At 39.8% G+C, this 26,323-nt stretch overlaps 1 protein-coding gene across 2 annotated transcripts in view; it reads right to left on the reverse strand.

The window, feature by feature from the left end:
• The window catches only part of fancc (FA complementation group C), a 39,414-nt gene extending 15,352 nt beyond the window's left edge, over positions 1–24,062 (reverse strand). Inside the window, exons 1-5 of one of the 2 annotated variants that reach the window (XM_079688876.1) lie at positions 23,912–24,062; positions 20,903–21,122; positions 14,930–15,017; positions 14,689–14,783; positions 22–129 (exon numbers count right to left, since the gene is read on the reverse strand). In XM_079688876.1, the coding sequence (XP_079545002.1) occupies positions 22–129; positions 14,689–14,783; positions 14,930–15,017; positions 20,903–21,082 (471 nt within the window). In that variant the 5' untranslated portion in view covers positions 21,083–21,122; positions 23,912–24,062. Of the gene's footprint in view, positions 1–21; positions 130–14,688; positions 14,784–14,929; positions 15,018–20,902; positions 21,123–23,894 lie in introns of both variants that reach the window. The other variant, XM_079688875.1, reaches the window with a different exon arrangement.
• Positions 24,063–26,323: the final 2,261 nt, after the last annotated feature.

Here is a 26,323-nt window from a genome sequence, read left to right on the forward strand (position 1 = left end):
AATAAAAATAAAGGCAAATACCTTCCTAAGTACTTTGACATGGTACTCTTTAGGTGGTACACCCGTTCCCTTCATTAATGCCTGCGCTGCAGCATCGTCTTCTTCTGTAGCGAGCTGACACAGCACCTTCTGCGGAAAGTCGGGCAACATAATGTGTAGCTGATTATTTGTACTTTATGTGTATATCTATAACATTAGACAAGACTTTAATACAATCTGCACAAACCCCAAGACATCAAAGCTAATTAGTTACTGTAATATAGGATGGCTCTGGTGGCGTCACATCATTTGAACCATATGAGTGGAGAAAAGGCATCCCAGTAAGTGAGAATGTATGGACAGCATATGAGCAGCTTCAGAAATGAGCATTCTTTGTTACAGAGGGCCTTGGTGTTTTACAAGCATTTTTCAGAAGGGGCCTCATCATACACTGATAAAACTAGACTAATAAACTCCCCTGATTCTCGTCTGTGAAGAAAAAGCTAATCATAACTAGAAAATGCATTTCCCGCTGAAAATGCGTTTGAATGCTGTAAACTGTGTACATTTGTTGCTGAATTTAGCTGAAAATGCAGAAAAAGCTGAATATGTTATTAGCTGAATGGTCTCTGTAGCTGCTTTTAGCTACAGAAACTAAGTAAGTGTGTTGCTGAACTAAGCGGAGAAATGCGGAAAAGTGAAATGATTTGATTCAAAATTGTTACAGCTCAAATGCTTTGTAATGAATTTGTTGAAAACTTGAAAGTGAAATGTTAAACTGGAAGGGTAGGAAAAATAGTGAAGAAGCTTAATATTTAAAAGAAAAGGTTTAAAAAAGGTATAAACAACAAAATGTATAGCCTCAATGTCCTGAAATAGCTGAATAATGTAATAGTGAATGAATGTTTTCTGTAGCTGAAAGTAGGCTGAAGGAGTTAGATATTAAATGTAAGTAGTAGTGAATGAATGTGTATTAAGAAGACAAAAAAGAAAGTAAAAAACACTTTGAAAGGCAGCAGAATATTTTAGCTGCAAACGTTTGAACTAAAACCATACGTCACCAATAATGTATAAAATATGTGGAACATGTTGAACTCAGTATGAAGTCTCCATCAGACAGAAAATAGGCTGAGACAGTCTGTGTGTTTGTGTTTGAGGTGACGACGTTATCAAACACCTGTCTGCAGAGATCAGAGGTTACCATGGAGATGTGCAGTGAAAGGAGAGCCTTTCCATCGATCTGAATGAGAGATAAACCTCTTACATTTCTAACTATAGTTCAAAAACGGTAGCTGATATCAGTAAAATGTCAACGCGTGCAGCATCTCAGGACCCTGACGAGCGTCTGCTGTTTGTGTATTTTCGGGTCAATAATGAAGCATTTTTGGCAGATTTACTAAAGGTGTGCAGCTGCTGCTCTGACGAAAGATCAGGCTGAATTTACAATCGGCCTTAATGGAGACATGTTGAAAGGTTTTGTCACTTCATGCCCTCAAGAGGCATTTAGTTTAATTTTTTGCTTAATTTTATTTTTCAACGTAAGAGAGGTTTTCCTACAAATCAAGCATACAATTACGTCCAATGAGTGTTGGGTTTGGGAGTTATGGCAGGTTTAAAAAAAAAAGATGTAGGCAAATTTCAAGCTCTCCTCCACTCTGATTTGAGATCAAAGCACTCTCGACTTAACGAGCTGCGCAATACACACTAATGCTAAAATCTAAAGAAGGCCTCTTTACCAAGCTCCAAACTAAGATAAATATCTAAAAAAGTGTAAAATATATCAAAAATCTGAATAACAAGTTTTATAGCTGAAGGTCTTGTGATCATTTTAAAGTTGGATTTAAGTCTCTAGCTGAAAGTATGTGGAAGGAGTAGTGTTAGAGCCACAAAGTTATTATTTAGATTCATAATTTGATAAATGATTTAATGATGGAAAATGATTTATATTGCCATGGTGAATATGTTTTGATGAAATGATTGTTCATTTTATATCGTAAATATGATCTGTTTCCTTGTACCTTCCGGTGTGTATTTAAGTGAGGTAATTAAGGAGAGCCGGGGTGCTCGGAGACCTGATGAGACGGGGAGCGGAACAGTTTTTCGACCGCAAATTGCAGACAGAGATTGTTGTTGCAAATTGGACTGCAAACAAAGTATAGTTTAGTTTATATAGGAAAGTATATCGCCAAAATATTGTTTTAGATTTGTTATTTTGAGACTATTTAAGTCAATACTTTTTATATCGCCGAAATATTGTTTTAGATTTGTTATTTTGAGACTATTTAAATCAATACTTTTTTGTTAATAAATTACATTTTCTTGACTGAAAACCTTCGGCTGCTTATTGTTTTGGATTGCGTATCGTCAACCCCGCTCTATAGTGGCAAGAGGAAAACTTGGATGCCATTACATCAAGTCGATAAACTCCATAAGGAAGAGACACACACCGTTTGCATCACCGGAAAAGAGGGACACACCGGAGCTGACAGACTGGGCCGGTCGTTAGTAAATAAATGCGTATACGCATTGATTGGAATGTCGGACGTGTTAAAGTCTAAAAGGAAATCATAACGGCGATGCACACATTAGAGGAGGATTGTAAATACCTGTGGATTTTCTGTGAAAAGAATGTGATTGAATTTGTTTGTGCAACAAAGGAAGCCAGTAGGCGTGCTCTGTGAGACTCATTAAACGAGCGCAACGTCTTTTACGCACGGCCTAAAAACAAATAAATGAATAATGTCGGACGATCCCAGGACTTCTGCTGATGCAGAAACATAGTTAAAATCACTCAAAGCCTCCCGCAGTGGGAAATTAGGAGCATGCACAAGGAAAATGAACAAAATGAAGGCCTTGCTTGTGGAGGATGGGAATGTGGAACATGTGAATGAAGCTTTGGAGATGTTCAAACAAAATATAGATGACTTGTGCAGTGTTCATGAATCCGTACAACAGCTTTTATCAGAGGAAAAGAGAGAGGAGGATCATGTGGACTGGTTTGAGCCAAAAATGACACATTTTGAATATTGTATGAAAGATGTGGATGTGTGGAAAAGAGAAAAAATTGCACAATCAAAGATTCAATCCCATGACAGCATCTTTAATGTTTCACACAAGTCAAGGAGCTCAAAAACCTCTTCAGTCTCCTCAGCATGTAGAAGAGCGTCTGCTGAAAAGGCTGCCCTGCTAGCCAGAGCTGCTGGATTAAAGGACAAACATGCACTGCTATTACAACAAGCAACACTAAAAGCTGAACTGGAACAAATGGAACTGGACACAGAAATTGCAGCATCTGCTGCTAAAATAAAGGTTCTGCAAAGCATTGATGTGGAGGAAAAAATGGATGATCAAATTCAAGATGGAATGAATGCTTATCTGGAGGAGGGCAAAGAAAGAAGCAAAGACACTTTGGACCCTGAAATCTCAGCCATGGAGTTCATGCCATTGGGTGCAGTGCCTAAAACACCACTTCAGAGGACTGTCATTAATCTTCGCAGCCCTCAGCAACCCACAACACAGTTTAGACCTTTCAAAATGCCCACAATGCATAGCTCCACCCAACGCAATGAAATCCATGATAACCTCGACACTGTTATACAGAGACAGAGAGATATTGCTGACCTCATCATTATGCAGCAGAAACTTACCTTGTTACCAACAATGGAGATAAAAGTGTTTGATGGTGATCCACTTGAATATCAGTCCTTTATGCGAGCTTTCAAACACCTTATTGAGGATAAAACAGCTAGCAGTCATGACAGGCTCTACTTTCTCGACCAGTACACTTCCGGCCAACCCAAAGATCTCGTTCGCAGCTGCCTGCATATGGATACCCAAAGAGGTTACACAGAAGCCAAACAGCTGTTAAAGGAGCACTTTGGGGACGAGATCAAAGTAACCAGCGCCTATTTGGAAAAGGCAATGAACTGGACATCAATTAGACCGGATGATGGCAAAGCGCTTCAGGCATATGCAATGTATTTAAGAGGCTGCTGCAATGCTATGCAAGATTTACAGTACATGGATGAACTAGATATTCCTTCCAATCTAAGATCAATAATATCTAAACTCCCTTACAAACTGCGAGAAAAATGGCGGACAGTGGCTTATGATATATTACAGAGAACAAAGAGGAGAGCTAGATTTCTTGACCTTGTGGAGCTTATGGAAAAACAAGCTAAAATACTCCTGGACCCATTATTTGGGGATATACAGGATCGCCACATCTCTAGCCCAAGGAGGGCAACTAGGAGCCAACCCATGAGCCACAGAACACCTAAAAGTAGAGGTAGCAGCTTCGTCACCATCATCGCAGCAGCATGTGATCAGGAGAGCAGCGCTGCACCGTCAAACACAGAGCAGCATTGCACCTTCAAACAGCCACAAGGGGGCAGTCCTGCCTCTTTTTGCTACTTTTGTAAAGGCAAACACGTGCTGACTGATTGCCATCAGTTCAAAAATCATCCACACAAGGAAAAGGTTGACTTTTTGAAGATAAATGGTTATTGTTTTGGATGTTTGATGAGGGGTCAAATGAGCAGGAACTGTAGGAAAAGGCTGACATGTCAAAAGTGTCAAAAGAGTCACCCAAAAATACTTCACATTGACAGTCCACTTCTACAAAAGCCTCCCCCTACTGAAACAAAAGGAGCTTGGGTCAACAGTGCACTTGTCTCGGCTGGTGAAGCCACTGGGGCCGGTAGGGATTGTGCCCTAGCCACAGTGCCTGTTCGAGTCAAGGTTCACAAAGGAGATAAGTTTATCTCAACCTATGCTTTTCTTGATCCCGGCAGTTCAGCGTCATTCTGCACAGAGAATCTAATGAGACAGCTGAATCCCAAATCACGAAAAACGACAGTCGTTCTACGAACAATGGGTCAGGAATGACTTGTAAAGAGTTACGAACTCAAAGGATTGGAGATAGGACATTTAGATGGCAGTACTTACCTTGACCTACCTCAGGTGTACACACAGAGTAAGATTCCTGTCTCAAAAGAAAATGTACCTACCCAAAAGGATCTGGAAAGATGGCCTTATCTAAGTGACATACAGCTGAAAGAAATTGATGCTGACATAGAGCTTCTAATAGGAGTTGATGTTCCTAAGGCAATGGAACCTTGGGACATAATAAGAAGTCAAGGAAATGGTCCATATGCAGTCAGGACAGTGTTTGGATGGGTGGTAAATGGACCACTCAACGCTTGTACTGCTGTGGAATCCGGACCTGTGGTCACAATGGTCAACAGAATATCAGTAGCCAACCTGAATGATCTCCTCATCACACAATACAATCAGGACTTCTCGGAAAAAGATTATGAAGAGAAGAAGGAAATGTCAGGTGAAGACAAAAGGTTCATGGAGATAGCATCAAGCTCAGTAGAACTTAAGGATGGACACTATCACCTACCCTTGCCTTTTCGAAGAAAGGACATAGTTATGCCTGACAACTACGAAATGGTAAAACAAGGTACTCTAAATCTAAATGCTAACTATGCTTTCAGACAAGTGGCAGAAGACAACAGCTTCAAGTACGACGAAGAGGTAACTGAAACAATCAATTCCAACTTTTACATTGATGATTGCCTCAAATCAGTGGCCACAGTTGAACAAGCTATTAAGCTTATCAGAGACCTCAGAGACGCATGCGCCAAAGGAGGTTTCTCATTGACAAAATGGGTCTGTAACAACCGTGAAGTGCTTGCAAGTATACCTGAGCATCACAGAGCAAAGCTATTCAAGGATTTGGACTTTGACAGGGAAAACCTGCCAATTGAAAGAGCACTTGGAATCAAATGGGATACAGAGAAAGACTCCTTCATATTCAAAGTCAATATGAAAAACAGAGCTCTTACCAGGAGAGGGATCCTCTCTACAGTCAGGTCCATCTACGACCCATTAGGATTCCTCTCCCCATTTATCCTTAAAGCCAGGCAGATCCTCCAAGAGCTATGCAGGATAAAGTGTGGATGGGATGAAATCATCCCAGAAGAATACTCAAACAATGGCAGAAATGGATCACAGAGTTGGAACAGCTTAGCAGATTTCAAGTGGACAGGTGTATGAAACCTGAGAATTTTGGACCACTCAGGAATGCAGAGCTTCATCACTTCTGTGACGCAAGCGAAAAAGGTTACGGCACCACCAGCTATCTTCGCTTTACAAACAGTATGGGAAGGATCCATGTTTCATTTATTTGGGGAAAATCCAGAGTGACTCCACTCAAACAGATCACTATTCCCAGATTGGAGCTTACGGCAGCAACACTTGCAATAAAGGTGGACAGGATGTTGAAAAGGGAGCTTAAAGAGGACCTCAACGACTCAACCTTCTGGACAGAAAGCACCTCTGTCCTCGGATACATCAGCAACCAGACTAAACGATATCACACATTTGTGGCAAACAGAGTTTCAGTGATCAAGGACCTGTCTCAGGAGAAGCAGTGGAGGCATGTGAGCTCCATGGACAACCCTGCCGACGACGCATCCCGTGGGCTGCATGTAGAAGACTTTCCAAAGACATCAAGGTGGATAACAGGACCTAAGTATCTGGAAAAGGAAAAGGAATATTGGCCAAAAACACCTAAGAACCTGGGCCTTATTCCATCAGAGGACCCAGAGGTTAGAAAGGATGTAGCAGTTAACAGTTTGAGTGTCCATGAAACCAACCCAACCAGCAAACTGTTTGAGTATTACTTAGGGGTGCACCGAATGGGAAATTCTTGGCCGAAACCGATACCGAAAATAGGAAACAGTTGGCCGAAAACCGAATGCCGAAAGGCCGAAAATGATTAATAGAAATATATATATATAATGTATACATTTTTTACCAATGTTGTTCAGCTACCTGATTATGGAAAAAGACATGATTATGGCAAAACTTAACTTAAATAATAATCACTATTATGGGTCCATAAAACATTTATTCAGCACTTTTGAATGCATACAGTACATTAATTCCAAGTCAAGTGCATTTTCTCTGTAGGATAACTACAACAAAGTGCATTCAGAACAAAGCCAAGGTGCTCTAAAACTGCATAAACATCTAGGCCAGTCGGCCTACAACAAAATAGTGTAAATAAAGACTGTAACAGCCAGGCCTTCAACAACAACAAATGCACCTATAAGTGCATGCATACAAATGTGAAAACTGGATAAATCCACATGAATGTAACTATTTACAAATGAAATTACAATTGAATTTCAAGAATCTGTAAATAAGGCTGTCTGTCCTCATAAGCAAAGTAGTAAACATTGTATAAAGATACATAAAGTGAAAACTGGATACAAAATCCACAATCAATTACAAATTAAATTACAATTTCAAGAATCTGCAAATAAGGTGGTCTGTCCTCATGAGCAATGTAAACAACATTGTATCATTTAGATACCGAAAGTACAATATATACATGTAGAACTAGATAAGCTTATGATAAGCCAGCCTTGTCTACTTATTAAGGAAAAGTGGGAGGTTCTTTTTAATGAACATTAGCTTCTCTGCTTTATCAGCCATAAGTCTGTTCCTCTTCTCATCAAGCACATGAGAGGCAGCGCTGAACAGTCTCTCGCTGTCAGTGCTTGTGATTTGATCTTACTCCGCATATTTGTCCGGGTGTTTTGATTTCAAGTGGTGGAGTAATCCCGAAGTGGTGAAAGTCTTTGCAGTTACACCCCCTCGAGAAATGTCAGCTGAACACGTTTGACAAATCGCAATCCGCGCCTCTCTCTCTGATATTTTTTAATATCTCCAAGCGCCAGACATGTTGGCTGTGAGCCAGCCGCGAGCATGGTTGCGCGCCGTGCTTGTCGCCGCGTTTTGATTACGTCATCACAACAACACGTTAGCTTACCAACGTAACCCTGTTCCCTGACATTCGGTGATATTTTTTCGGCCGAAAGCCGAAAGGGCCTTTTTAACAATTTTCGGCCGATAATTTTCGGCGGCCGAATATTCGGTGCATCCCTAGTATTACTCATCATGGAGCAGACTGCAGAGAGGGGTTGCTTGGATACTTAAATTAAGGGGAATTCTTCTTCTGCTAAATCAAAGAAGGGAATCTGCAAAAGCTGACCTTGCCCCAGATTGGACTCTTTTGAAATCCCTAAAAGACTAAATGAACAAGCTAAAGTTGACATTTGGATCACAACATCTGTCGGTGGAGGACATTAGAGAAGCTGAAAGGTCAATAATTCACTCTGAGCAAAGACGTCACTTCTCTCAGGAATTTGCACTTTTGGAGAAAGGAAGGCAAGTAAGAGCAAGCAGCTCTATCAGGAAGCTGGGCCCAATCTTAGTTGAAGGCATGCTAAGAGTGGGAGGGCGAATAAGCAAATCAGCAATGCCAATGGATCTGAAGAACCCCATTATCCTGCCCAAAGACTCTACTGTATCCAAACTGATCCTGGGCCACATCCATCAGCAGATAGGACACTCGGGGAGAAACCACATGCTCTCAAGGCTAAATCAAAGATTCTGGTTGCCTCGTGCTAACTCGGCAGCCAGAAAGATAATCAGAGCCTGTGTTTTCTGCCGAAGAATGCTAGCCACAGTTGGAGAGCAGAAAATGGCTGACCTCCCAGAGAATCGGGTGTCTCCAGATCTACCACCCTTTACTCATGTTGGTATTGACTTCTTTGGACCTCTGGAGGTTAAACGAGGCAGAGAAAATATAAAACATTGGGGAGTGATCTTCACCTGCCTTGTGAGTCGTGCCATACATCTGGAAGTTTCGAGCTCATTCGACACTGACTCCTGCATCAATGCTTTGCGCAGATTCTTATGTCGCAGAGGGCAGGTGACAAGCATCAGGACCGACAACGGCACAAACTTTGTGGGAGCACAGAAAGAGCTAAGAGCTGCTCTTAAAGACCTGAATCAACACAAGATTCAAAATGCATTACTCAGGGACGGAGTCAAATGGACTTTTAATCCGCCATATGGAGCCCACCATGGTGGAGTTTGGGAGAGGCTCATCAGACCTGTGAAAAAGATTCTGTGTTCCGTTCTAAAAGAACAGAGATTGGATGATGAGACTCTACAGACAGCTTTGTGCGAAGTTGAGAGCATCATGAATGACAGACCATTGACTACAGTTTCAAGTGACCCAAACGATCTCGAACCTCTCACGCCAAATCACCTCCTTCTATTAAAGACAAAACTGATTATGCCACCTGGACTCTTTCACAAGGAGGACTTGTACTCACGGAGGAGATGGAGACAGGCACAATACCTCGCAGATCTCTTCTGGAGGAGATGGATAAGAGAATATCTCCCAATCATACAACAGCGAGTCAAATGGCACAACCCCAAACGGAACCTCCGCCCCAATGATCTCGTCGTCATCGTGGATAACACAGCACCAACAAATTCCTGGTAAATGGGCCGGGTGATAAAGACATTGTCAGGCTCCAAAGGGCTTATCCGAAGTGTCTTGGTGAAAACCAAGAGTAGTACCTTACAGCGACCAATTGACAAGCTCTGTCTGCTTCTGGAAGCAGTTGATTGAACACAAGGTGTCATGTGCTAGTAACCTCTGACACCCAGCATCACACATACACACACATGCCCCCCCCCACCCCCTTTTCCTCTTGAACTCATGCAAACACATTGGACTATGAACTATGACAATGATTGTATATTGATGACAGTTACATTTTGAGTAACTGCTTGTTTTTTGGCTCTATCATAATGTATTAATTGTGTTGCTACTGTGTCAACAATTAGGGGCCGGTATGTTAGAGCCACAAAGTTATTATTTCGATTCATAATTTGATAAATGATTTAATGATGGAAAAGGATTTATATTGCCATGGTGAATATGTTTTGATGAAATGATTGTTCATTTTATATCGTAAATATGATCTGTTTCCTTGTACCTTCCGGTGTGTATTTAAGTGAGGTAATTGAGGACAGCCGGGGTGCTCGGAGACCTGATGAGACGGGGAGCGGAACAGTTTTTCAACCGCAAATTGCAGACAGAGATTGGTGTTGCAAATTGGACTGCAAACAAAGTATAGTTTAGTTTATAAAGGAAAGTATATCGCCGAAATATTGTTTTAGATTTGTTATTTTGAGACTATTTAAGTCAATACTTTTTTGTTAATAAATTACATTTTTTTGACTGAAAACCTTCGGCTGCTTATTGTTTTGGATTGCGTGTCGTCAACCCCGCTCTATAGTGGCAAGAGGAAACCTTGGATGCCATTACAAGTAGCATTTGGCGCACTGTGTAGGTAAAAGAAGATTTGAAGGTTCCTCCCATTGAGGTAAATGTTAAAAAAAGAGTTTAAAAAGCTGAATATTTAAAAAAGTATAACATATTTTGAAAAAGTTGAAAGTTTCCCATCATGTGCTGAAAAGGCTGAATATTTTGATGTTTGAATGGTTTCTGTAGCTGAAAGTAGGCTGAAGTTATTTGACGGCAAAATATTGGTTGAAATAAAAAGAAGATTAAAGAGAAACAGAAGAACTACAGTGGAATGCTGTTGCAGAGCATTCACACTAATGAAGGAACAAAGAGGGGGCCACGCTAGACTCATACTGTAAGTCATCATGTGATCAAGAGAGAGCTCTCAGACCTAAGAGACTATCTTTCTTAACCAATATCATTTAAAAGATAAAGGAAGTTTGAGTGTCTGACTTGTTAGAAATAACAAAGATGCCACACAGTACAATGTTGTGTGATGATGATTAATAAACGGATATTTTGCAAAAAATCATCGCTATTCAGGATTGCGACTTAAGTCGTCTGAATGATGAAAACAGTCCTTTTTATTCTACCATAATAAATTGATTTACTGTTACAAGTTGGAAAGTGTGATCCAACAGAAACAGCCAAGGCCTCACATCTTCAGCAAGCATCTGTTTTTACAACTCAAATGAACCGAAAACAGCAACAACCTCACCACAAAGAGTAGACTAAAAAAGTGCAAATCCCTTTGGACTGCAGATGAAAGAATATCAACGCAGGATGAGGAGAGACACATTGAGAAAGGCACAATATGTAAAAAAGGAAAAATAAGTGAAGTATAAAAAACGAAGGAGCACTGGAGCGCTGCTGGTGGAGCTGTGTGGTTTACTTGGCTGGGCTCTACAGCACGCTAAGATGCTTACCCTCCACATAGTCTCACAAAACAACCCCAATCACTACCATCTGAGCGCCCTCAAACTGCACATTGAGTACATACAAAACCAATCACACTTATCCCACAGTGGGTAAGAGGGGCACAGTGGGCTGGGGGATAACAGAGGGAGGAAGGCTGGTGAGAAGGAATGGCAGAGAGGGACAGGAATGGCTACATTAAGAGCAGGAATAAAGGGTGTGGTGACCTGAGGATTGAATGAAGGGCAAATGTAATAGAAGGCACATACTTTAGGACAAAAGTCATCTCTCTTTCACAAAGCAACCAAGCTCGCTTTGGGGGCCTGGACATGTTGCTGCCATAGAAAGTATCCCTCCGTAAATCTAAAATTATAACTGAGGGTGTGGAAAAATGCACCAGGCAAAGAGTTGGGTTGGTTTTGATGGTTGCCTGTTAACAATTACTAAAGCCATGACTGAATTCTCCCAAAACCAATGTTTTAAGTATAGCCCCAGAGGGTCAGCAGAGAAAAAAGGGATTATTATATAAAATAATACAGAAAGCCAGGATTGGTCAAAAATAATGAATTTATAAGCAAATGTGCTCAAACTTAGTGCACTGACAGAATGCATTAAAGAATAGAATTGTAAGAATGTTATATTGATCTTTAATATAACTTATCATCTTCTGACCACAAGAATATAAGGTATTTCAATAAAAATAAATAGATGGAGTTAACAAATGGAAAAATGGTTTTAAGTTCTACTACAAGTTCTCAGTGTTAAATCGGCTTTTCCAATTCTGTGTCTGTACGTTAAAATGGGTACGAATCAATGGAATAAATTAACTAACTGTTCTGTACGGTTAGTGTATTTGTATCCACTCAAATTGATATCAAGACTCACAGGACAATGCTTAACGTTTTTGGCAGCTAAGGAATATAAATAGCAGGTAACTCCACTCCACTGTATAACCACAGATTGACATTTGTATATTTCCCATGTAACTAATCAAACTGACTTAACAAAGACAATTAGAAATAAGAATATTTCACAAACTACTCCAAGTCAAAGAAAGAAACATAAAGGAAGAAATATAAATACTATTTCCAGGGAGTCAGATTTAAAAAAGGATGCCACCCAAGAGAACAGAAAGATAAAGATGAAACGTTATTTTCACAAAGACGTGTGAGCAGAGAGTTCAAAAAGTGTTTTCAAACCATAAAGCTGCCACAGTAGCTCGAGGGCCAACCTGTGGTTCACCCTGTTTGAGTCATTCAAAATTAAGCTATCAAACCCATCCGTCCTCCAGGCCTCTAATATTACACTCTCATGCTTGACTTATCCGTCATCTCCCTCAAAGATCATGCCATGTTACTGCAGCACTGTGTGGTCCCCCTGCAAGGACAGGAAGGAGTGAAAAGCAGTGATTGAATTAATGACTATCTAACATGGCCTGCAGCTATGTGGCTGTACCCAGCATCATCAAAACCGGTGAGAACACTTAGATGTGGAGAGGAGAGGCAGACAGGAGGGGGTAAGGGGAAGATGTCAGGGCGAGGGCAAAATACTCTCATAATTTAAGGAGAAAAATACATGTGGCCACTAAACGTATATGCACTAGCAGTGAAACACATGTTTTTTCACATATGCGAGCACATGCAGAAACGTACATAAACACGGTATTTAGGTGCCACTTACCACCAGACCCTCAGTCTACAGTATATAGAGGGAGCAAGAAAACAATGTTGGGTAGCAAGATCATACAGGGCTAACAGAAAACAGGCTGAAATATGTGATGTAGGAGAGGCAGTCCAACACAACACAGACACAGACGGAAACTCAGAGACAGACCATCTCTGGCCTCAAATCATACATCTGCACTGCTCCCCCAGATGGGATGAGCCGTGGTGAATAGGTTTCCCGGCACTCTTGTCTTGTGGGGAGTGGAAGCTTATTAGGAGAAGAAGAGAAGGAGAATGAGGAGAAGCTACAGAGTTGGTCATGAGTTCATTGTATTTGTGCCCTTTGATCACTTTCATCCTGTAATGTAAGTTTGAGGAGAGTGGACCCTGGGAACCCTTTAACTCTGACTGTCAGCGGTGTACCACAGACATAAAGCTACAATAACTAAGTCTATACAATGTTTAAATGACTTTTGAACACAAGCAGTTTTAAATGTTCATTGATGAATGCGATAACTATTTGACAAGGAGTCTGTAGATAGGAAACCACTTTCACAGAGTTTGTGTCAGTCATTGGCCTATATTAATGTTTCTCCTGCTATTTGAGAAATCAATGCACAACATACTAATGTATTAATGCACAAAACTAAACCTAAACGTTCGCGGCCTGGAATCCTTTAATACCGTGATTTTCCCCTTATATCAGTAATGGCTCTATGCAATGATGAAGTAATTACCGTAATAAAAAGATTGAAGGTACACCAACAAAAAAGCCAGGATATAACCCTAAATGTTTTCCTTGATTTGAAGGAAAAAATATATCAATGTCTTAATAATGCAAAATGCAATACACCATCACACTTACACACAAAGAGCAATATGCCCATAAAAAACACTTAAAATTGACACAAACACAACCATGCACATATGCACTCCACTTCCCTTCTCACAGGTCAAAGACCATCTGGCAAATTCAAGTTTACTTTCAAGGCACTGCTTTAATTAGAAAGATGTTTTATTGGATGAGAAATGAATCAAAAGAATACAAACACTGGCAAAAATGTGATGGTTCCACGCTGTTTGTCATACGCCATCTGTTTGAACCTTCTCAGAGTTTAAAATTGCAGGATCTTTTTTCCCCTCTGTTCTCTCTCCCTACTCTGTGTGTTTGAGCCATGAAAACACAGTGAGCAGGATCAACCAACATAATATAAAAGCCGATATCTCTACAGTCAATTATTTGCTTTCAAAAAATGTTTTATAGGTTCTGGGCACAAGAATAACAAATACTCAATCTAACTCATCATCATCATCATCTATGTCCCACTGCAGAGGAGACACAGAGGGCCGGGCGAAATAGAGCTTGTGTTTAAAGTAAATTAGATCAAACATTTCTTCAGCAGCGCAAAGGAATTCAAAGACAAACCCTTTATAGTTTGTTGGAGTATTTGTTAAAGGGATGATAATAACTCTGTATGTCGAGTCTGTCAAGTACTAATCAGGACATATAGAGCAAAACAGATCAGGTATGAGAAAAGAATGGAAGATTGGAGAATATACTATAACAACTAAATAGTGTTATGATCGAACTGAACGGTCGATTAAATATTCTAAATATTTCCGTGTTTTTCTCTCCTATTCAAGCTTCACCATAAGAGTTTATGTTGTCTTCAGTCTCTGTGTACCCCCACCAGGTGGGTACATATGACCTATACAAATCACAGCACGGATACATGCCTTTATCATCCGGCATTATAATTGACTGTAATACAGCTCAGCCATATAGGGCTTGGCAGTAATTCAATATGATGATGTAGCAACGTTCAATTAAATTGCATCACTATGAAATCAACCATAACCGTACTTACATATTAAAACATGCTCACATTGTATATCTTATTAACTTCAGTACACTATTAACACAGATAGAGAAAAAAGACTCCATACCCGTATCCACTGATTTGCTTTTGTTTCCACAGCATCGCCTGGATGCTCCGAGTACAGTCCCCACAGACACTGAAACAACAGCCATCTCCCCGGAGCTGCAAACAGGAAGACACCATGGACGATCTCTAGTTCTATATAAGACCCTTTACACAGATTACAAGCATTACAGTGACTCATGCTAGTAAACAGACTATCATAAGTCCGCATTCCCAAATACAGAGGGAGTTACAGTTGCTCTCACCATCAGCAGTCACACAAGGGTTCCAGCAGAGTCGGCCAAGGAACTGGCCCAGGAGAGGCAGCCTCTTCATGGTCTCTGATGTGGAGCTCTGAGGGACAAACAGAGACAACCACAGGCATGGGGATAATGAATGTAATGGTTCACATGTTCTTCATCTTGAATACTCTTACACCTTTGAGGCGCCTAGCTTCCACTAATTACTTAAAGTGGACCTATCATGCAAAATGCACTTTTGTACGTCTTTTATACATGAATATGTGTCCCCGGCGTTCCAGGGAACTCACCAAGTGTCAGAAAACACAACCCTCTCTATTTTCCTCCATACCCAAATCTCTTAAAAAGGGGCTGCAACGGATCTGGTACAGACTGATCCAGATTTGAACACTTCTATGACGTCACAGAAGTGGCGCTACGGTTATTGGGCCAACTCCACCAATCAGGAGGAGACAGCCACGGACATTGCCGTTCGAAAGCGCTGGAGACGCTGTAGTACATATGCCAGGCCTGTAGATGGTGCTGTTCTCACAGAATCAGCCCATGAAAAGACAGTGTTAAATTGAGCAAAATTAGGAATGGCTAAAATGCATGATCTGTTTGGTATTTCGAAAAATAAAAAGTATAAATATGCCTTATATAGGTATGGTCCTACACTATATTATTCAAATATAGCATGATAGGTCCACTTTAAGTAGGTTATTTCTCTGAGTGGAAGGCACATACAGTAATGGGTTTTCTTTAATCTGGTGCATAATCAGACTCAACAAAGTGAAACTAATCCAGACAAATTAAAATGACTTATTGTTTCACTGTATTATAGGAGTTTGCAACACCTCACCTGTTACTTCTTCCTAGTGTGCTTCCCACCTAGCAACCTTGTGCCACAACAACAAACATTAAAGATCACAGTTCTACTTAATGGCTGAGGAAATGAATTGAAAAACAGGCACATCCGCAGGTGCAAAGAACATTACTCATGCATCAGCTTTGCTTCCCGTATTTTGGTATATTTGGTCATTACAACTATAGTTTGAATAGGGGCTCTGGTTCAGAGGGTGCTACACCTGTGACAGTTTAAGTATGTGTGTGTCTGTGCTTGTTTATGCCACTCAAACAACAGACGATGGGTTTTATTTCACCTCACAGCCAGTTAAATTATAAAGGTTTTAAGCATTTAAGATGTTTAAGCCAGGGCCACACTGTATCTAAGAACTTGAATAGCCCTTAATCCTGACTTCTACACATCTGATTTGGGACAATATTAGATTACACTAGATTATATTTAAGGTTTGGAAATGTCCAATTATGTTAGGGACACTTATCAGCTCCAACTGATGACAAAAATGAGACTTGGTGCACAGTAACTTGAGTGTGACTGGATACCAAATACAGCACAAACAAGGACCATGTGAAAAACAAGACTGGTGCTGGTTGTTTTTAGATAATTAAAACCAGATTCAAACAGAAGGTGATTACTAACACTTGCTTTCAACCCAGTTTTTACCACTGGGTTTAAAGACATTTCCCTATATTTAGTAGAGCTAAAAATAATTTGGTGTCTATTAGGGATGGGAACGATTAATCGAATATTCAAAATTATTCAGGTCTTCGAATATGAGAATATGAGTTATGAATATTTGTATTGTAATTTTCTTTCTTTTTTTGGGAGGGGTGCCTAAGTTGATTTCATATGATCAAATGGAATAATTCAATGTATACGACAGTGCCATAGCTAAGTGTGTTAGGTCTAAAGGTGTGTTTTGCTCCGCTCACCGGTCCCTCACAGCGGGCAGAGCTGCAGGTGCTGATCTCTCTCTCTCGTGTCCGGTTATACTTCACTTGCGTTTATGTCCAAATCCATCAGATCTAGCTAGTTCGAGCTAATGATATGGCTGGTACCCCTCCCCACGCAGATCACGCAGACTCAAACCTCATCTTATGCCCAAATTCCAGCTGAGAGGGTCTTCTCAACATCTGGCCTGATTGTGAGTCGTCTCTGCACCCACCTCTCCCCTGAGTAGACATGCTCATATTCTTAAAGAAGAATGAGTATTGAATAGCTGCATTCTGTTCATAGGCCTGTTATAGGTTGTTGATCTCTGTTGTAATAGGGTTACGTTACCCTAACCCGTTATGTTGTTCGTGTATGATCTTTAAAAACCAAGTTATGTTTTAAGCATGAAAGCTGTAGGCCTATAGCTGTCAACTGTTCAAATTGTGATCACCAGTTCAATACATTTGACAAATTCCACTTGGTTTCTATACTTATTTGAACATGTAGTTATTATTATTTGTTAGTTTTTTTTGTCAACAGTTTTCCCACTTTTTTTTTTTTTATAGGATATGTGCTTTTCGGTTAACCGTTTTTTTGGGGGTTGAATATTCGAATATACATTTGCTTTCAAATTCCCATCCCTAGTGTCTATAGTTTAAAATGAAAAATGTAGCATATTTGTCCGAATATTATTCAACTTCTTTTGTAATCTCCAGGGAAGAACACAGAAACATCATGTAAAGCTTTGGAGACTGAAAAAAGTGCCTTCAGTCTGAAAGTGGACTTTTAAAAATGTTTTAAAAACTGAATAATAGTTCAAATCCACAGGTGTACCACAGCCCTGCTGTTACTTTTCTTGGTTCGTAACAAGGGGTTGGACCCATCTTCCTTACAATATGATGACTGCAGTGGAATATCTGTATATAGAGTAGATGAAAGGGGTGATGACATATTACTTACATTTACAAGCATTTCTGCACGTGTGCAAGAATCATGCTTATGTGACATTACCAAATGAGTTGGTATTCAATCCCATATTTAAGTAGTATATCATACATTTCACCTTTGAGCCAATTCAACTATAGAGAAAAGCTTTGATGCAGAAGGCCACACTAAGACATTTATCATGAGCCAGTTGAAATCAAAGCAGTGTGCTGTGGCTCATCCAAAGATGATTTGGCTTACATCACTGCCATGTACATACAGTGGAGTTTATGGTGTTGGGTGATTGGTTTCTCATGTGGTCCTAGAGAGGGGAACAAGATGTATACTATTTTAAAATATCAACTATAGGTTTTATTATGGGATTCAAAACATTTCCCTCCTCTTGTACTATGTCCCCTTGGGCTCATCATCCATTCAGCCACCTTGACCCTCGGATAAAATACACCTGTCACACTTCTTTTTATCACCCTTATAAGAATACTAACTTTTAAGAAACAATTAAGTACTAGCATGAGTTAGAAAACAAAATAGATGTGGGAAAAGTTAACAAGAAAAAGTTTTAAGAGAAGAAGTCCAAAGGGATGACCCAAACATATTTAGTTTAATCGGATATTAGGCAGAGAAAGGCAGACAATCTCCATATTTGAGAGGCTGAAAACTGAAAATTACTTTTTCTATTAATCAACTATCAAATACTCAAAATTATTTTTCTGCTGAGTGACTAATGGTTTAGTTGACATATTGATGCATCTCTAGTATGCATTGTTTTTGCTTAAGCCCCTTTCATCATAAATAATGAGAGAGCAGTAAGCAAACATGGAGAAGCCTAATGTAGCATTGAATACAAGGAAGACTTTAAGGCAACCTAAGGCCTATAAGTTCAAAAAGAGAATCAGACAGACAAAGACATGAACTTGACTCACTCAAGTGGATGAGATCACCATTAATGGGAAGCAGAGTGGTAATAGGCCATGTAGGGTTTCTTTAAATGGACCCACAACACAACCAATGGAAAATAGCCCTCACACTCAGCTTTAATATCAATCCAACAACACATGGTAAACGTTTTGTGCAAATATAAATGTGCATTTGTCTCGGTAACGCATCTATAGAGAGGCGAAGTCCCTCCCTTTCCGGTGGAACTCATGGGACCTTATTTCAGAAAAAGTATGTATTGAAGTCAATGGCGAGAAAAAACGTATATTTCGATCCCGTTTGAATTGTGCCATGAATTACACATGATGTTTGTCAATCTTAAAAAATAATTTCCATGTCAAAAAAAAAAAAAATCCGCAACTAGAAAGACTACAAATCCCAGAGACGCGTAAGTGATGTCATAATTGTTTTCCTCGACTAAATATAAGAGATAATTAAGATAAGATAACTTTAACAAGATGCCTGTGTGTTTTGTACCAGGTTGCAATCATACCAGCAATAGAGTGGTGCAGTGACGCGTACTAAAACCAGGAAGTAAGCTTCTTCCGGTTCCTTCCATGGATGACAGGTTTTTATATAAATGGATCAGGACAAAAAGAGAGTGAATCTTTTTTCCTGAAACTTTCAGAATCTCTTTCCACAGAGGGGACACATGTTTATGTATAAAGGACATGAAAAATTTGATTTTGCATAATAGGTGACGATTAAAACTTCAATTCCCCACACCTCTTATTTTGGGCAGCAGGTTTCCTTTGAAGAGTGGTGCAATACTGCGGTAGTGGTGTAGAAACCATGGTTAAAATGTAGGGGAATTCTAGGTGGGTTTAGTATGGTTTGGCAAATGAACAATCACATATAGGCAAGCACTCTTTAAAGGAGTAGTACATAATATTGGGAAATGTGCTTTTTTTCTGTTGCCTGAAGTTGAACAAGTAGATCTATACCGCTTTAATATGTGTCTGTGCAATATGTGCCCAGGGTTACACCCTCTATCGTCCACATCCTGCCCTCTTACTTTCCCCTTACCAATCTCTTTCATCTTGTCTGCCCGCAACAGATGAAATCTGTCCAGGCAAGTTGTTTTCCTTCTGTTTCAACTCATCATGCTAAACCAAGCTAAGCGGATGCTGGCTCCAACCTCATATTGAACAACAGATAGGCATGAATAAGTTCAATATTTAGAAGAATGGAGTATGTTTCCTAAGTTAAACCATAGACTGTAAGGTTTAAACCTGGGAATGAATAAGAACCAAGAATATTTGTTATCTTAGGGCATATAGCACAGTTGTTAAGTCATCAAAGGATGTTATTGGCTGCCAAGAAGCAAGATATCTTCAGCTGGTTTTTTATGAGCCCACTGCCAGTAAAAAGTTATTTCAACCCAATTAAGCTATACCATTTTTTTCCTTCTTTGTTTCCGCACCATCGTCCTACACATGCTGAAAACTTTTCATGATGTATACGAGGAAAAGTGCTAACAGGGAAGCAGCCATATAGATAAAAATAATAGCCAATCAATGTTTAAACTATAAAAATATAGTTGCTACAGTAGACAGGAAGTAGAAAGGTAAACAGACAAAGATACTTAGAATGATTCTAACCATCTCTAGAAGGTGCATAATATATGGATTTACAAAATCATAAATGAAAACCTGCAAGAGAACCATGACTGTAAGACTAACAAGAAAAATATTTGTGAGAAAAACCTTTTATCATGTGGAGAGAAATATGGTTATAGAAAGCAGAAACACAGAAAGAGCTAAGGGGAAAAGGGGGCAAGTTTGTATTAACACTGAAATCTCACAGTCCTGCACCCCTCCTGTACTCTGCCCCCTTCCCAAATTTGCTGGACCTGATATGGGGATACATTAGGTTAGCGCTGGAGGTCCCAATGCGGCTATTACCTGACTAACTCAACACTGTAGCACTGCCAGCCAGACATACACAGCCTCTGCACCGCACAGAGCCGCCTCTGTTCGGAGGACCCGGCCAACGCTGGACTTACTGTTCATGTCCTGGCCCGGACAGAGAGTGTGTATGTGTGTGTGTGTGTGTGTGCGTGCGTGCGTGCGTGCGTGCGCTAGACGTGCTGGGTTTTGAATTAACTTTTGACGGCTGTTTGGCCAGACTAATTAACTGATTTCAATTTGTTTTTATTAGGCAAGTTGTGTCTTAACTGTAAAGAGGCCTCCTTACTGATACAACATTACCTGGGGAAGAAAAGTGTTATGCAAATGTGTCAATGATATAAATCTCAGTGTTTCCCTTGCATTATGACAAATGTGATTCACAAGCTTCACTTTTTTTCTACATCTGCTCACCATGTTGTTGATATGTGGGAGAAGTTGCTGGAGGTAATCCTTCAGTCTGCTCATGTGCAGGCAGGTGTCTTTCAGAGTGTCGGGCCTGTCAGCCTGGCCCCAAGCCACTGCTTTGTCAAGCCAGAACTGCAGCGCCGGGACGTCCAACAGGGGCTGGGTCCGCTGCTGCAGCTGAGACATTGTGCTGCTTTCCAATGGACTCAGGTCATATGTAAGAATCCTAAGTAAGAATGGGAAAAAAAAAACTATTATTTTAATATCTCTCCTTAATCATTTTTAGTTTGTGGGTATGAGGGGTTCTGCAATGTCAAAATGTTTACATGGTGATCTTAGCATTTGAAGATGAAATTAACACAGTGCTGCTAAAGTGATGGTTGTGTGATAAATAGTAGCCGATAAGTCTTTATAAACAGTTTACACCCCATTAATATATTATTTAAGTACAATAATTGTAGGTATACTGGTGACATAAATGTACAGAGTCATCAATCAGCAGTTAAAACTTTTATATGAAATAAAATAAAGTCTATTGAATATGCATTAAATGTGTCGTAACTTGTTACCATAAAGAAAGAAAAAGATGTGTATCAAACAATTGCTTGTGCTTTATGTGTGACTTATAATTAAATGTAACACTTTTATGTTTATGTTTTACTGTTTATAAAGGTGCAGTGAATGCAAATACCCTCCAAAATAAATAATGTTCTATTGACAATCTCTTTGTTCCACTTCAAAAACATATATTTAGAAAATAACATCAGTCTAATACACCTGCCTGCCCATGTATTTAGTTGTGCACTAATGTATAATGTGCATGTGTGGCCCACATCAGTCCCCCATTTTCTATTAGAGCAGGAATGGATAATACAATAATAATTGGCAGTAATGTGTGGTAAAATATATTCAGGCATATTATGTTAATCTAGTGTTAAACTCTCATAACCACAGTCTAACGATCAAATTTCAAACACACACACACATTCACACACAAATACACACATTTCTCATGGAAGCCTACTGAGAAATAAACAGCACATTCTTCACCTTTTATGATGATGGAGGGAAAAACATGGGGGGCAGAACACAAGTGTGTGTATTAGGATGTGTTTAGAGTGTGTATGTAGCCTGGGAATAGGGTGCGTGAGTGTGTGTGTTGTTGTTTTTGCCATAATGACAGGCCTGTGTGAGACACCACAGGGTTGTGTTTTATGATCACCTCGTTACACACGATTTGTTTAATGTCTTGCCATCATCTCTGCTGGGAAGCCACTATGGCTCGCTGATGTGAATATATAAATACTCATTTTTGGGAAGAAAAAAAAAAAGCCAAACCGAATTAGGAACAAACGCCTCTTGTTGACTTGTGTCGGGGGCTCAGGTTTTAGTGAAGCAGAGGAGGAAATTAACCATATGCCAACAGTCACCCACAAACTCTATCACACAGAGACAGCTACATGAAAACATAGGCATATATTGTGATTACAAAACGTGTTTGTCTCAAATGGATGTCATTTAGTCAATAAAATACACACCTGCACATATACTGTACACTCTCGACGGCAGCTCTTGGACTTGTTAAACACTTTTGAGCAGAAACGAGATGTGAAGGGTCAAATATTATCTTTGAAGACCTGTTAAACTAAGCTTGTGGACTTTGGGTAAGAGTATGTTTGCGGTTTCAATTAGGAGATTAAGTTAAACATCACTTTAAACAAATGTACTTCTGTGTGCTTCAATATGATATATTTAAGAACACCTGGATTACATGAAAGTTGTTTAAAGTGTGTTTTACTAAGAGTCATACATAAAAGGAACAGTTTTGCTTAAAGGTGGCCGTATGTCATTTATTTCAGAAACACTTTTTGATATATTCCATGGAATGTTCTTATTAACATCCCGATAGCAATGAATATATTAAATGCTTTGACAATAAATACATAAAAAAATGTCATCTGGGGAAGCCGTGGTGCTGTAAAAAGCACGACCAATCATTTTAGCCGGCCCGGCAAAATATGTCACATGACCACTTGCAACCACTCATCAAAACACACCTGATTTAGTCGAGAAACTACTCACTAAGACTTGTGTTTTATAAATATATATGTTCAACATTCGATCAATTCAAACCAAATAGTATTACACTTGAAACATTTTAAACATCTATTTTTATTGATTTTTAATAAACTTTCTATTGCTTTTCTATACTGAAAAGTCTTGATTGTGTTCATATAATGTGACCTAATGACTCCAAATCAATACAGCCATGTATCACTACATTGGAGAAGTACGAGACGAACATTTTTTTTTAAATAGTGTTTGTCCACCTTTAATTTTATATGAATATTTAAAATGAAATGTGGTATATTGTTTGTTGAAAAGTCTGATTTATTTTCTATAGCTTACATGAAATGTGAACAAATGAATTTGAAGCCATCATAATCAGATATCATTCTAACTACAATGGACAAAAAAGACAAAACTCTTTTTTTAGTGGATTTTAGTCCACCTTGTATTTTATATAAACGTTATAATTAAAATTCAAGAGTTATTAAAAGGTCTCAATTTTGTATACCTTTCGTGTCTTCCGACCATAGAGCACCCGACCCAGTAACTCCAACCTAATGCAAAATCATTTGTATGGGCTTTAAGAGCTTGAAAAAAACACAAATTGCTTCTTTTACCTGGGAGTTTCCTACAACACAAACTCACCTACGTTAAATGTTGGAGTGCAACAACTACACAACACCACAGGATGCCAGTGTTCGCCCCACTCTACTGCAGTGACACATAGTTCATTTGAAGATTCGAAATAAGTTCAATATACAACTGCTAGACCACGTCTTGCAAACTCAAGTTAGGATTGAATGATTAGATCACAAGGAAATGTATTTGCATTCTCCTTATTAGCAACCTGTATGTCAGCTGTTAGCTTGTTAGCAATTGCATTACTCTAGTCGTATTCGTTAGCTACTTTAGCTTGAAATAGACTTACATGCAAACAAGACTTACACTCATCAAACTGAAATCTCCACCGAGCAGACGTTTAGTTAATCCATTTGTGTCTAGTCTTCAGACAGGTTTCTTCTTGCGATGTAAACAAACTGAACTTCCCTCTTCTCTCGGAGTTCCGTGTAAGGAGGAAGACTATTGGCTGTGATTCACTTCCTCGCACTCGTCCTCCTGGCAGTGCATGCTGGGAAATTGAGTCACATGGCTGAACAGCAAGAACGTTATCAGAATACAGAATACCTTTATTCGTCCCATAAAGGGGAAATTGACATTGTATCATTATTATACAAGACAATATTGGCATTGACAATATAGATAGAGGTGCTTGTTTTCTTATATGTGTGAGTAAGAAAGCACATTTTAAAACAGGGTTAGGATTATGATAATGATTAGAGTTAGCGTTATGTAAGTATATGCATTTAATATTTTCCTTCTTACAAAATGTAAACCTTTTTGACTATACAGTATAGGTGCTTATGTACTTAGCTGTTTAAGTAAGATAGCTCATTTTAAAACAAATCTGTTTCACCAATACAGAAAAATAAGATACAAATACAATTATAAAAAGAAAGGAGAAGCACAAATAACCAGGACACGAAAAGTGAGGCCACAAGATAGGGAAATAACGTTTATGGGAACGTTTTAGAAACAGTTTAAAGACTTATCTTGAAAAGAGGGAAGAAAACGGGGGGGGGGGGGGGGGGGGGGGGATTGTGTCATTCATTTGGTGGTTGAGGGTCCAGAGGGTGAAGCAGAATGCATACCATAGGCAGGAATTTAGGGGTCCTGAGTGTGTCCCTCTGGAACCCAAAGCAAACTTTGAGAGGTTCCTGGCCTGCATGGATCAAGCTGACAAATCACCCAGAGGCTCCAGCCCGGCCATGAGCAGCCCAGCCTGGTGCATCAGGAAACGGTTGTTTAAACATACGTGATGTCATGTGTGTGAGTGAGTTTGTGCCTGTAGGAGTGCATGAGTGTGTGTGCTTGGGCATAATGTGCATTGGTGCCAGCATGAGAAAGAGATGTGTGTGTGTGTGTGTGTGTGTTGTGTGTGTGTGTGTGTGTGTGTGTGTGTGTGTGTGTGTGTGTGTGTGTGTGTGTGTGTGTGTGTGTGTGTGTGTGTGTGTGTGTGTGTGTGTGTGTGTGTGTGTGTGTCTGTGTGTGTCTGTGTGTGGGTGTGCTTGTCTAACCCTTGTAAAAACATCAGCAAATGGATCTGGAACTAGGTCCCTGGCAAAAAAGGAGAGAGAAGGAAAGTAAACACATGGCAAAAACTTGAGAGGGTATGTGTTGATGCCCAAAGTCGAAACCCACACAATGCTGTTTTTGTGTGTGTGTGTGTGTGTGTGTGTGTGTGTGTGTGTGTGTGTGTGTGTGTATGTGTGTGTGTGTGTGTGTGTGTGTGTGTGTGTGTGTGTGTGTGTGTGTGTGTGTGTGTGTGTGTGTGTGTGTGTGTGTGTGTGTGTGTGTGTGTGTGTGTGTGTGTGTGTGTGTGTGTGTGTGTGTGTGTGTGTGTGTGTGTGTGTGTGTGGGCCTATGCTTGCACTGGGACACATGTGGAAGCTAAGAGAAATGTAGTGTAAACCACGTGTTTTTACTCTACAGCTACTCTGTTATTATCACAGGGCCAAGAGATGGGATGTCACGCAGTGGGGCAGCAGCTCCTCCACAACTCAGCGAGGGTGTGTTTGCATGTGTGTGCACTTTCATGATTAGAGTGGAGGCCTGATCACAGCCACAGCATGCTGTTATTTCAATGTCCTGTCTTAGTTTTGTTTTTTACAAGCTGAATATGGCAACAAAATACAACTGAACAAACACAACAAACACTAGTATTTATTTTATTAGGACATTTTAGGTTTTTGGATAAACTCAGTTGATAATTAATGTTTCAAATACACTATGCAAATTATTTATTACATTTAGGACAACATGAATAGCACAGAATGACACTTTCTGGCCAAAGTGGGATAAAGGAAGTCGTAACCTGTTTATCATCCATATATAGAATTGGGGAAAAGGCTAGTCGGATGATTGCTCGTTTTCTTGTGATCGAGATGGAAACGGTTGGAGAGCTTGGTTTTCAGTCTCTGGAGCTTATTCCGGGCTGACCCAGACCTGGAGCTGATGACAAATCAACTGTGAAGCAAGTCAGTCCTGATCCGGACCAATCCTAATAACAGTTCTGGTCCAGACCAAAGGCATTACCATCCTTGCTATGCTGCTGTGGAAAGACATAACCTGACACATGACTCAGAGCACCACACACGGATGCTTCTCTGGCCTGCACCGCGTGTACATCTGTGTGTGTGGTGTCTGGATACAGCAAGAGGAAAATATGAGATCTGTAATAGGCACTATTGAGCTCGAAATTGGCTGTTTTCCCAAAGAAGATCAACTGATGCACAAAAC

Source organism: Notothenia rossii (assembly GCF_949606895.1).
Source record: "Notothenia rossii genome assembly, chromosome: 6".
Classification (NCBI taxonomy): Eukaryota; Metazoa; Chordata; class Actinopteri; order Perciformes; family Nototheniidae; genus Notothenia; species Notothenia rossii.